This window comes from Glycine max, chromosome 7, assembly GCF_000004515.6.
Source record: "Glycine max cultivar Williams 82 chromosome 7, Glycine_max_v4.0, whole genome shotgun sequence".
NCBI lineage: Eukaryota > Viridiplantae > Streptophyta > Magnoliopsida > Fabales > Fabaceae > Glycine > Glycine max.
Genome location: NC_038243.2, coordinates 2,382,882 through 2,393,839, shown reverse-complemented (window position 1 = coordinate 2,393,839; position 10,958 = coordinate 2,382,882). Strand labels below are relative to the sequence as shown.

Below are 10,958 nucleotides of genomic sequence, written 5' to 3'. Positions count from 1 at the left end.
AGTTTAATCACATCATGGGGAGACCTCAATCTCAATGAGATTGTGCCTTGTCCTTTAGATAGTGTTTGATAAAGAAGAATGAAGTGAGATGAAAGTATAAGAAATGAAAAGACATGAAAAAAATGAAAAGAGAGTAGAAAGTGAAGTTGTTTGGTTGAGATGAAAGAGAGTATAAAAAAGATGAAAATTTTGAATTAAATTAATAGGTAAATAATAAAATGAAAAAGTTAAAAAAATAGAAATGAAGCAAATGACAATTTTACCCCATGTAATGAAAAAGGTTCTTCTTTAAGTAATCATTTTTTTTAGAATTACATTGTTAGTTGATTATGTAAATAACATAATCAATTATGCAATTTTATTTGACCACATAATCAACTATGCTATAAGCATAATTGATCATGTTACAAACCTCACACTAATTATATTCAATTTTTACTAATTTAATAGATACATAATCGATGATTATGCTAATATAATAATCAATTATCTGATCAATTTGACATGATATATTCCAATCCAGTTTAAACATCCAAGGTCACGAGTTCTTCGAGACAATTTTAAAAGTCCAAATTCACTCCAATTCATCTCATTTTGGGATAAAAATTTAATCCAATGAAACTCACATTTTTTTTACATAACAATCCGAAATCACCCCGAACAAACACCCATCCCACCACTTTCAACCCAAAATCATTTCAATTCAATTGAGTACAAAATCACCCCCTTAAACCGACTTTCAGTCAAGCTGAATAACCGACTTTCATTCGCAATATAATAAGATAATAACTAAATATTATTTTGTGTCAATCTATAGTTATATTATTTCTAGTCCCATATACATGGTCAAATCCAGCACTCGTGATGGCTGAAAGTAAGACCCAAAAGAACAATTTCCCTACCAAAGGTTTTGTGCCATCAACAAGTACCTCTAAAATCCTTTTTCTTTCATTTTGTTATCATTCATTGTGTTTCATGTGTCTATTGGATCACTATTGAGTGCCATTTTCTGCTTGTGACTCTCAGTGGGTAACTTGACGTCAGTGGCCAATCCAATAGCTTCGAGAAATCTCACAACGTACCAAGTCATGTCTAGTTGCCACCACTCTAGTCCATGTCTAGCTGAGTACTCAAAAGCATGGTGGTTATTGTGCCAACCCTCACCAAATGCAAGCAACGCCACCCACCTAAGAAATTTTGAATGGATTATATATTAAGAACAATAACTTGTGAACTCAAACCAATTACTAAACTATGAAAAATTTAAGGTAAAAAAAAAATACCAATTATTTCTGGACAATTCCCTGGTGTTCCATGCCTGATTCCCCCAGACATGGCAAGCTGAGTTTACAAACCAGGTTATATGATAAACCCAAACAATCCTCACTCCCTGCGTTTATATATTTATACATATAAAAAACATGTAACTTGGAATAGCCTTCCAAATTGGACCTTTTAATTTTCTCTGTTCTGTTATGGGTTTTACTTAACCAATGGACTCAATTAAGCAAAATAACATCTTTTAAAACTAAAAGTAAAATGAAAGAAAGTTTTGGTACCATTCCCCAAACAAGGAAAGGAAATCCTCCTGCTGCATATAGAAGGGCTCCCAAAGCAAAAGGATGGACAAGGTAAGAGCTTCGGAGAAATCTATAGAAGGATTGTTTCTCTAAATCACCAACATTGTTGGCTTCTCCACACTGCACATGTATAACATATCCCACAATAATTTTGCAAATTCATTAATTAAGGTTGTTTGCTTATTCAGAAGATGTATATCATACATACCCTTTCTATGACAGAACTGGTATCAAATAGCCAACTCATATGGCTGAACCAGAATCCTTCAGTTGGGCTATGAGGATCTCTCTCAGAATCACAAAACTGGTGATGGTATCTATGGGTGCTCACCCAGTCAATTGGATTCCCCTGCATCACCAAAAAACCAAAGCATGAAGAAAGAGACAGAAAAAAAAAAGAATGAAGAAAGGTTTTGAAGAAACAAAATTCACCTGAAGAGCCAGGACCCCACAATAGGCAAAGAAGTATTCAAGCCATTTGGGAAGCTTGAAACTCCTGTGAGAAAGGTTCCTATGGAAAGAAAGAGTGATGCCAAATAGGCCAGTGACAATATAGAGAGCCACAGCCACCCTAAAAGCTGGCCAATTGAAATGGAAAGGAGCAAAGAGGCAAAGGAGATGCATGGCCAACACAATTCCAGCAGTGCCAACATCCAAAGAGTTCCATTTCCTCCCAAAGAAGACTCTTCTCTGTCTCTTCACCTCAACCTCAGACAACAAAATCTTTCTGTGTTTCAATGTCACCTCCCCTGCCTCCAAACCTTCTCCAAATGCAGCATTGGCATTGGCTTTGGCTGTCACTGCCAAATTATAGGTAAAGGGGTTGTTTTTAAGGGAAATTTTGGTTTGCTTTGGGTTAAAGTTAAATTTTTTAATGGAGAGAGTATTGTGAGAGAAGGAGCCAAGACCAAGAACGGTTCTATCTAAGCGTGGAAGTGGGCGGTGAAGGGTGGTGAAGCGATGGAGAATGGGTTTTTTAGGTTGGGAGGTGAGGAGAGCCATGAAGGGAATTGAATGGTGTTGTGTTGTTTTATGTTGTGTTGGAGGGATTTTGGGTTTGGGTTTGGGTTTTTATGTGGTGAGGTTGATTGTGATGTGCAAGTGACCAACTAAAAAAACCACTTGTGGTGTAGCCGGTGAAGAGAAAAATGTAGGGTGGAGTTAAAGTGGGAATAGAGAGGATAAGGCTGTGTTGGCCTATGAATCACATTGGCTAGAGGGATTCGCCTAATAAGGTCCAGATTAAACCCTTGCTTTTGCCTCTGTCAGCATTACTAATTTAAAAGATAATCTCTTTTCTTCTACTACTGAACTTCAATTTAGATCCTGAAAAATAGAGCATTTCGTTCTTCCTGTTGATTTGTGGAAGATGAGAACTTGTATAGGTTTGTGTAAATTAAATTCCAAGATTTTTGGATTACTATGTTTTTAGTGTGATTTGCTTCAACCTTTGAAAATGGGAGAAGAGTAAATTGTAAAGAATGCAAGTTCCATCAGATTAAAATACACATAGACCAACCACTTACCATAACAGACATTTCCTATGCACAAATTAGGTTTTTGGTATGATGACAGCACATGACCTCCTGCACACTAATTACAAAGACAAGAAGCAGATCAAGTAAAAATACAATCACAATCGGATCTAAATTAATTTTCACAACACTAATTACAAACAAAATGCAGTAAAAATATACAAAATTCAGTTATACAGCGGCAAGTAATAACCCAATTGCCATCATAAGCACTTAGTGCTTACAGATCAAGTCAACAGTAGAAATTTATAATACAAGAAGCAGAGAGATATGAGACTAACTTCAGCTTTCCAATGTAAGTGTTGCTAGCCCGAGAGAAATCATCAACGAGTGATATTAAAAATTCTGTGCATGACAGGAGCACAAAAAGGGCAGTAGACTTCAGTCAAACATCTCTAAAATGACAAAAATATTTCAGCATGAAATGACCAAATAATGAGTAAAAATGTCATTATCAGAACTACAGACCTATTGGTAATTATGCCTGAATGCAATGTGACAAAATTACTCAATTCCAACACCTCCATCCAGGATATAGCTTTTTCGTTTCCATCTGGACAATCATCGAGCAATTCATGATAATATGTACCACTGCCATCTATAGAAAATAAACTAATTCAAAAAATTATGTTCCTTAGCTAGCTTCTTCTACTAGTTCTGTCTAGCAAGATCAATAAGACTAACTCTGCTAGATTTAGACTAAAGAAACCATTTGATGAAATTCACTGCAGCACCAGACAAAAAAACAATAGGTAGCAATTGACTAATGAAGAAACTAACAATATAGAAGTTTAGAAAGGCTAAGGGCATGTAATGATATAACTAGAAATTCCAGCGATGAAAAATGAACTTGAAAGCCATAAAATCAGAAAGAACTCGATAAATACAAACTCTTAGCTATATTAAATCTGGAACACTTAGCATTTGGTCACATAGGGCAAAAGTGCACCATTTATATCAATAAATATAAATACTATATATTATTACAAATATATAGAGAGAGATTGATTAGATTGTACATCTTAGAACCATGCCAATTTTGGAGCAACTTTGTGACATAAGAATGAGTGGGTGATTATTAATAGATTTCACAATAAATTAAAATATAAAATAATAATAATTGATACATCTAAAATAACTCTATATTTCTTATAAATAGGAGAAAAGGAGTACACCTTTTTGTAAAAGGGTGCATGTAGTAATTTTTTATTTTTTGTTTTTGAGTATTATAGAGAATCTTTAATGAGTGTTTTGACAACATCATATTAAATGCTTTTAATTATTCAAATATTAAATATTAAATATTTTCTGTTTTTAAAATAATAAATAATTTTCCTTTTGAAAGAAAAATTTGTAAAAGCGTTTATATTAGCATTTACTTGTTTTTTATGTTTCAAAAACCACTTCCAAATTTGACTAATATATCTTCTTAAAAATCTTGGCTTGGAGGTGTTATTATCTTCTTAAAAATCTTGACTTGGAGGTGTTATTATCTTCTTAAAAATCTTGGCTTCGAGGTGTTGTTGATGTGCCATGCCATTTGCCACTTCACACTTTCTGACACGCACACTGAAAAATATCATTTATCTCTTGGTATCTCTTGGCTATTATAAATTTGGACATGTTCAGTTGTTAGATATCACTACGGCTCTTCTCTTTTCAGCACCTTACCTTATTCCAATCCAATAGCAAGGAGGTACCAAAATAGTGTGATTCATGGCTGCAACGAATGCGTCAATCTTTGCATCTTCCACGCAACCATGCTTGCCTGTGCCTCCTACCATTCCAAACACGCTTGGTCAGTCTCTCTAATCTAATGCGTGTTTATTTCATTTTTATTGCGTCTTTGTCTCCAATAATATGTTATGTTATATGAAACTTTAAGATTTTGCTGCAAAGGACCATGTGATGTGAATTTTCATAATTTTTTATTATATGGGTACTTTTATATAATTATATCTTTCTTGGCTGCGGCTATTGTTCTGTTAAGAGTCCTAGAAGAAAGTTTCTCCACCAAAGTAGGAATCAGAATAAATTATCATTATATTGACATTGCATCAGAACTTTAATAAAGCTAAAAAACCTTATTATCTGATCTAACTTTTTACTATTTTTTTCCTTAAATTATTTCTCAATTATTGGGTAAGAAGTAGCTGGTGGATTGTTATAACCATTCAAATTTCATAAGAGTTTCATATTACAGAGTCCTTTGATAATTTTTAGTCTCCTAGGAAATACTATTTTTTTTCGATTAGATTTCTGCACAAGCATTTCTCTTTCAACATCTTAATCTGAATCCGAACGTCAATTTTCCATCTTAACAATATCGGTATGATATAGTATCATCAAATTGAAGAGGACCAATTATGACAAATGAAAAGGAGTGTGAACTACCTTGTATATCAAAAGAGTTAAATTAGTCTATGCCTTTTCAAATGTAACACTTATCATTTCTCATGTAGCTACTCCTTTTCTCAATGTTTCGTCACCAAGAAGTTACCTTGTGAAGAAAAAGCATGTGAAATTTAGCAAAAAAATCAGTGCTGCTGCTGTTGCAACAACAACAACAACTGAGGAAATTCAAGAGTATGAATTCCCCTTCTTAATACCTTTTTCTACTTTTGTCTTTCCTTCCTTTACAATGATAGTGTCACCTGCAATGGGAAAAATGAGCATCCCGAATTTTTGTAGACCTTTGCTTTTGCTTGTACATTATGAAAGGCGTTTTATAAATTGGAAACTAAATAATGAATAGGTGGGATGATGTTCAATGTTTCCCAGAATAAAAGTTAATTTTGGATAACATTATTACAATACCATTATCTACAATCATTGTCTACAGGTACAAGCTTCCATCATGGGCTAAGTTTGAAATTGGGAGGGCTGCTGTCTATTGGAAAACCATGAATGGCCTCCCTCCTACTTCAGTAAGTATAAAAGTATTGAGTTAACTCATTGCTTGTTATTCAATCAATTATCTTTCAGTAAAAAAATTTACAAATTTTGGCAGGGAGAAAAGCTAAAACTTTTCTATAATCCAGCTGCAACTCAACTTGTCCCTAATGAAGAATTTGGAATTGCTTTTAATGGTAATTTTTGCAATGTTACTTGGTTGCCCAAAAATGTCATTTGCCATTGCATTTGTAAGGAAAAATATTTGGATTCATTATAAACAGACATAAACTGCACCAAGAACAAGCGATATAAATTACACATCGTAATTCAGAATTAGCATGTATGTTTGGAGTCAATGGAAACTATGTTGCAACTTGAAAAAAATTATGAAAATTTTTGTTGAGCCTCGAGAAAGGTTCCATACTACCTGCTGAGGCCTATTCTGCAATAAAAGAAGTTTCAATTGACATTGATCAACAATATGTTTGAAATAACGTAATTTTGTGTAATATCTAATTGTTGTAATGAATAATCTGACTATACTGCTTTCTTAGATTGTAGAGGTTAAGATGTCATACTTATTCGTTTCGGTGGTCATATTTTTTCCAACTGACTAGTGAAATTTAATCCATTCAGGAGGTTTTAATCAGCCAATTATGTGCGGTGGTGAGCCAAGGGCCATGCTTAGAAAAGATCGAGGCAAAGCTGATGCCCCAATATATTCCATTCAGATATGCATTCCTAAGCATGGTAGTTTGGTATTCTTGTTTCTTGATATATTTTGCTGACAAAATCATTCAGTTTTTTCTTGCTAACTTCTCTTTTTTGTGCAGCTTTGAACTTGATCTTTTCATTTACAAATGGAGTAGACTGGGATGGTCCATATAGACTACAGTTTCAAGTTCCCAAGGCATTACAAAACAAGCCAATTGACTTCTTTAATAAGGTAAATAGCCAGCCACACAATTTCTAGCTTAATACAAAAGTCATTCTAGCTTTATAATCAAACTCTCAATCTGTCTTTTGAGGAAATAAGATAAAAGCAAAGGCAGCACTTGTAGATCTGTGAATTAAAGGCCCATATATGTTTGATAGTTTCATATTTGATTTTAAGATTACTAAATTTTTCATTCTAAAAGGAGGTTGTTGGCAAAGCTATATAGTTTAGCCCCAAAAGAAAACATTAGTCAAGTAGTGAAGAATGAGTTCTACCTATTGTTTTTATAAGACAGCATTACAAGACAAGTATATTCGAGCTTGTGAGAATTTAGTACATCAATTTTGACACTGATGAGTTATTAAAGAAACCAAAAGTACAACAATGGAATCTTTTAGAGTATTAGTTAACATGACCCTGAATTGGGTGTACTATTGTGGTAGGGCTTGGCTGAGGAACTGAGTAAAGAAGGAGCATGTGAGCAAGCAATATTTCCAGACACAAATAAAATTATAACCAAATGTGCTATGATTGGTAATTTGTCAAAAGAAGGGGTGAGTAAATTCTTCAATTTCTTTACTCTTTAAATCATTGCTTCTCCTTGGAACACTGTCACTTTCTTAATGATGAATGAGAACATCCATGCAGGGTGATCGCTGCGATCTGAATTTTGTTTTAGGATGCACAGATCCTAGTTCGCACCTGTACAACCCGCTAGCCAATGTAGATGATGGAACATGTACAATTGAATTGGATTGAGTCTGAAGAATAGCATTATACTTTGCATAAATATTCATTTCGATCATACTTTATGTTGGTTTTAAGTACACAGTGTATATTGTAAATTCCACTCTCAACATTGGACATAGGCAATTGCTGGTCTTGTTACCTTATTTCTCTCCTTAATCTGTTACTATAGAAACAAGTTTTTCTCTTTCCTTGTCTAGTTGAAAGTGTAATTTATTTGAGAAAAGTATACATACAGTGTGTTTGGATAATTACAAGAATTGATTCTGACCCTCAAAATCATGGTGAAAAACTGAAAAAATAAAAACAACTAGTATTTGATGTTTTTGACATTCAACGTGGAATTAGAATTGATTTTGTAAAAAGTTGAATCTAATCCCAACGGACTAAACTAATAATATTACCAAAACTACAATTTACTACTAGTACATGCTTGGGTAAAGTGGCACCGATCAATGAGCTCTACTGCGATTTCATTCATGGGAAGGAATTTTCTTAACCAGCTCATAAGTTTCAGATTTTCTTGTATAGTTTGAATTTGGTGGAATTTTCGCATTTGTCCATCCGATTTGTCTTTGGGGACCAAAGAAAAGGAAACTTGCATAATAACCATTATATTCAAATTAAAATCAAATCAAATCAAAATTTAATGCAGTCATAGTTCTCCAATGACTATGAATCAACTAAAATAAAATCTTAAAATTTGATGTTACAATCAACATCCTTTAACACGCACTGCCGTCCACAAAGTGGGAACAACACCCAGAGCAATCAATCATGGGATCATGGCAACCGAATTCCAACCTAGACTCCACTATAATAACAGGTTATAAAAACTAAAATAAATCAGATTTAAAATTACGCGGTAATTAAGATTTAAGACTACTCCTAATAATGATATATATCACTCTCTGACCTTTTCTTATCTTTTTTACAATTCAGACTCTTGCCCTCTCACTCACCCTTGTACTTTTACACTCCATGTGTACTTTTCCATGATCATTTGTTAATTTTTTTAGCTATATCCACATTGTTGACGCAATCAAATTGTGCTCTGTGGGTTGTGGATAGAGCAGCATTCCTTTTGCTATCTTCGTACTTGCCAGCTAAAGAATCAAAGAGAATTCCAGCACCAACCCCTACGGCCAAATCAATAGTGTAATGTCCTCTTGTACCCAGCAACCTCACAGCTTGCAAAACATTGAGCACATCAAAAGTCCAAGCCAGTTCCCACCTCTGCATCCTCCTCATGTCCAAGGAAGCAATCACTGAACCCGCAACATGCCCCGAAAAAAACAAGAAAAACGACACGTTCCCAACTGGGAAATCCACACCCGAGCCCAAAAATCCCTGTTCAACACCAAATAAATAAATTAGTTTAATTTTTATACATTGTATAAAAAAAAGTTATGGTTTTAGTTCCTATATCAGAAAAATAGAGATTTTAGTCACTAAACCTGCATGTTAGTTAAGTTTTGGTCCATTGCTATCACTAGATATGACTCTTTTCGTATAAGATTGCTATAAAACTTGGCATACAGACTAAATTTAGAGTTTTTTTTTTTTTGGTAAAGGACCAAAACTTAAAAGAGAATAAACATAGAGAGCAAGTGAATAGTTTAATCTATAAAAAGATTTACAACGTTATTCAATAAAAAATATGATAACATTTAAAAGTCATTGAATGAAGGTATAAAAAATCCTGGGTAGGTAGTAATAAAAAAAGATTAAAATAATGAAAAAAATTGAAACTTTGGTTGATGAAGTAATGAATCACCTGAGGCAATGGGAGCTGGGTGGAGTACCCTAAAATTCCACGGCATGTGAACATGAACAATGCTGAAATCGTGGCTCTGGGGCGTCCTTCAATCAGCCACGTCCATAAGATATAACTCGTTTGCATCCCCACAAACACCTATCCATGTCAAAACCCATTAATGCAAAATGAATACTAAAACCAAAAAAGCAGTAAAAAGATCAGATTTTGAGACCAACCCATTTGCATTTCCTCCAAACAAATTCGATCTCCCAATTGCCCACAACGAAATCCGAAACCAGAAAAAAAAAGTGTCCCGATTCGTTCAGATCTGGAGAAAGTGTAAACGACGTACCGTATTGAGCCCGGCGAAGAGCGTGTTGAGATTCGGCGATGACTCGAGGAGTGCGTGGAGGGAACGCGTGGCAATGAAGCCCAGATCGAAAGGCGGCGACGACGGCGGAACCATGAGGAGCGTGTATTCCACGGCCATGAAGAAGAGAAGCCCTAATGCGAATAAGCACGGCATCCAATGATGCGTCGCCACGTGGACAGCATCCGCCACGGTCCATTTCATGAACGAGGCGTCGTAGCAGAGCGTCGAGGACGGCTTCGCCATGGCCCCGTTTGCTATCTTAACGCCGTTAGCGGAAGCTGCTTGGTGTCTGCGCCTGTGATTGACGGAGGCCTCAGCGCCGCCGTTCATGACCGTTGGAGATCGTTTTTTTTAAGTGCGGACGACATAATAATGGATGTGGCGAATGATATAAAAATCGGAAGAGGGAAAGTGGTGACGGAGTTTCCCATGTTAGGTTGAGGTTGGTTTTACGTTTCTAGGACTACGAAGTTTTCTTTTTTGGTAATTTTCCTATTTTTTTCTTTTTTTAAGAATAAAAAAATGCAAAGGGGTAATTAGTCTTGCATTGCATGTGATGTGGGTGTGATTCTCTATGGTTATTTACACGCACAGCCGCACAGGGAAGATTATGAGAATTGCGAATACAGTGAATAGACAATTTAGTCTCTGAGATTATACCCATTTTATATATTAGTACCTAATTTAATATTAAATTTAAAATAGTCCCTATCTTTGTATAAGTGTTGCAAAATAGTCCTTCCGTTAAGTTTTAAAGTAACGCCGTTAAGTTCTAAAGGATGACGTGGCATGACACGTGGACGTGCTGATGCCACGACATTTGATGATAACAAAACAAGTAAATAGGTAATTTAGTCCCTGACTTTGTACCCCTGTTGTATATTAGTCCCTAACTTAATGAAAAATTCAAAATAGTCCCTATCTTTTGCATAAGTGTTGCAAAATAATCCCTAACTTAAAAGATGTCAGAAATCATGCTTAAAGTGTCCATGCATTGCAAAGGTTGTGCCTAGCACGATTTCTGACAGCGCAGATTCCTCCTTGGATTCCTTGTCATCTTTTGATTCTTCTGGTTTTTTCTCTTCTTCTTTCTTTTCTTCTTCATTTGCTTTTTTCTCCTCCACTTTGTTTT

The 10,958-nt window shown here is 35.0% G+C and overlaps 3 protein-coding genes across 4 annotated transcripts; 1 reads left to right on the top strand and 2 right to left on the bottom strand.

Moving 5' to 3' along the window:
• Window positions 1–799: 799 nt before the first annotated feature.
• FAD5.1 (delta-7 desaturase) lies at window positions 800–2,860 on the bottom strand. Its single transcript, XM_003529755.5, has 5 exons — window positions 2,013–2,860; window positions 1,789–1,929; window positions 1,560–1,700; window positions 1,284–1,390; window positions 800–1,187 (listed from the first exon to the last, which is right to left on the bottom strand). Exons 1-5 carry the CDS (start codon window positions 2,580–2,582, stop codon window positions 974–976), a joined length of 1,173 nt encoding a protein of 390 aa, XP_003529803.1. The 5' UTR covers window positions 2,583–2,860; the 3' UTR covers window positions 800–973.
• A 1,779-nt stretch (window positions 2,861–4,639) lies between these two features.
• Window positions 4,640–7,840, top strand: LOC100818459 (protein POST-ILLUMINATION CHLOROPHYLL FLUORESCENCE INCREASE, chloroplastic). The gene is made up of 8 exons (XM_003528266.5): window positions 4,640–4,913; window positions 5,578–5,701; window positions 5,958–6,042; window positions 6,126–6,204; window positions 6,647–6,760; window positions 6,844–6,956; window positions 7,391–7,501; window positions 7,596–7,840. Exons 1-8 carry the CDS (start codon window positions 4,832–4,834, stop codon window positions 7,704–7,706), a joined length of 819 nt encoding a protein of 272 aa, XP_003528314.1. The 5' UTR covers window positions 4,640–4,831; the 3' UTR covers window positions 7,707–7,840.
• Window positions 7,841–8,317: 477 nt separating this feature from the next.
• Window positions 8,318–10,374, bottom strand: LOC100775686 (phosphatidylcholine:diacylglycerol cholinephosphotransferase 1). 2 transcript variants are annotated; one of them, XM_003528267.5, is made up of 3 exons: window positions 9,806–10,374; window positions 9,472–9,609; window positions 8,318–9,044 (listed from the first exon to the last, which is right to left on the bottom strand). In XM_003528267.5, exons 1-3 carry the CDS (start codon window positions 10,154–10,156, stop codon window positions 8,694–8,696), a joined length of 840 nt encoding a protein of 279 aa, XP_003528315.1. In that variant the 5' UTR covers window positions 10,157–10,374; the 3' UTR covers window positions 8,318–8,693. The 2 variants fall into 2 exon arrangements, with proteins under 2 accessions (XP_003528315.1, XP_040873162.1); XM_041017228.1 differs by having other exon boundaries at window positions 9,690–10,255.
• Window positions 10,375–10,958: the final 584 nt, after the last annotated feature.

Excerpts from the sequence above, each read along its gene's own strand:
- FAD5.1 (XM_003529755.5), bottom strand. The coding sequence starts at position 2,582 with ATGGCTCTCCTCACCTCCCAACCTAAAAAACCCATTCTCCATCGCTTC. Across the intron at positions 1,930-2,012 it reads GTGGGGTCCTGGCTCTTCAG|GGGAATCCAATTGACTGGGT; the intron begins GTGAATTTTGTT and ends TTGGTGATGCAG. Across the intron at positions 1,188-1,283 it reads GAATTGTCCAGAAATAATTG|GTGGGTGGCGTTGCTTGCAT; the intron begins GTATTTTTTTTT and ends AAAATTTCTTAG.
- LOC100818459 (XM_003528266.5), top strand. The coding sequence starts at position 4,832 with ATGGCTGCAACGAATGCGTCAATCTTTGCATCTTCCACGCAACCATGC. Across the intron at positions 4,914-5,577 it reads TACCATTCCAAACACGCTTG|CTACTCCTTTTCTCAATGTT; the intron begins GTCAGTCTCTCT and ends TTTCTCATGTAG. Across the intron at positions 6,043-6,125 it reads ATGGCCTCCCTCCTACTTCA|GGAGAAAAGCTAAAACTTTT; the intron begins GTAAGTATAAAA and ends AAATTTTGGCAG.
- LOC100775686 (XM_003528267.5), bottom strand. The coding sequence starts at position 10,156 with ATGAACGGCGGCGCTGAGGCCTCCGTCAATCACAGGCGCAGACACCAA. Across the intron at positions 9,610-9,805 it reads TCTTCGCCGGGCTCAATACG|GTGTTTGTGGGGATGCAAAC; the intron begins GTACGTCGTTTA and ends TGACATGGATAG. Across the intron at positions 9,045-9,471 it reads CCCAGCTCCCATTGCCTCAG|GGATTTTTGGGCTCGGGTGT; the intron begins GTGATTCATTAC and ends GGTGTTGAACAG.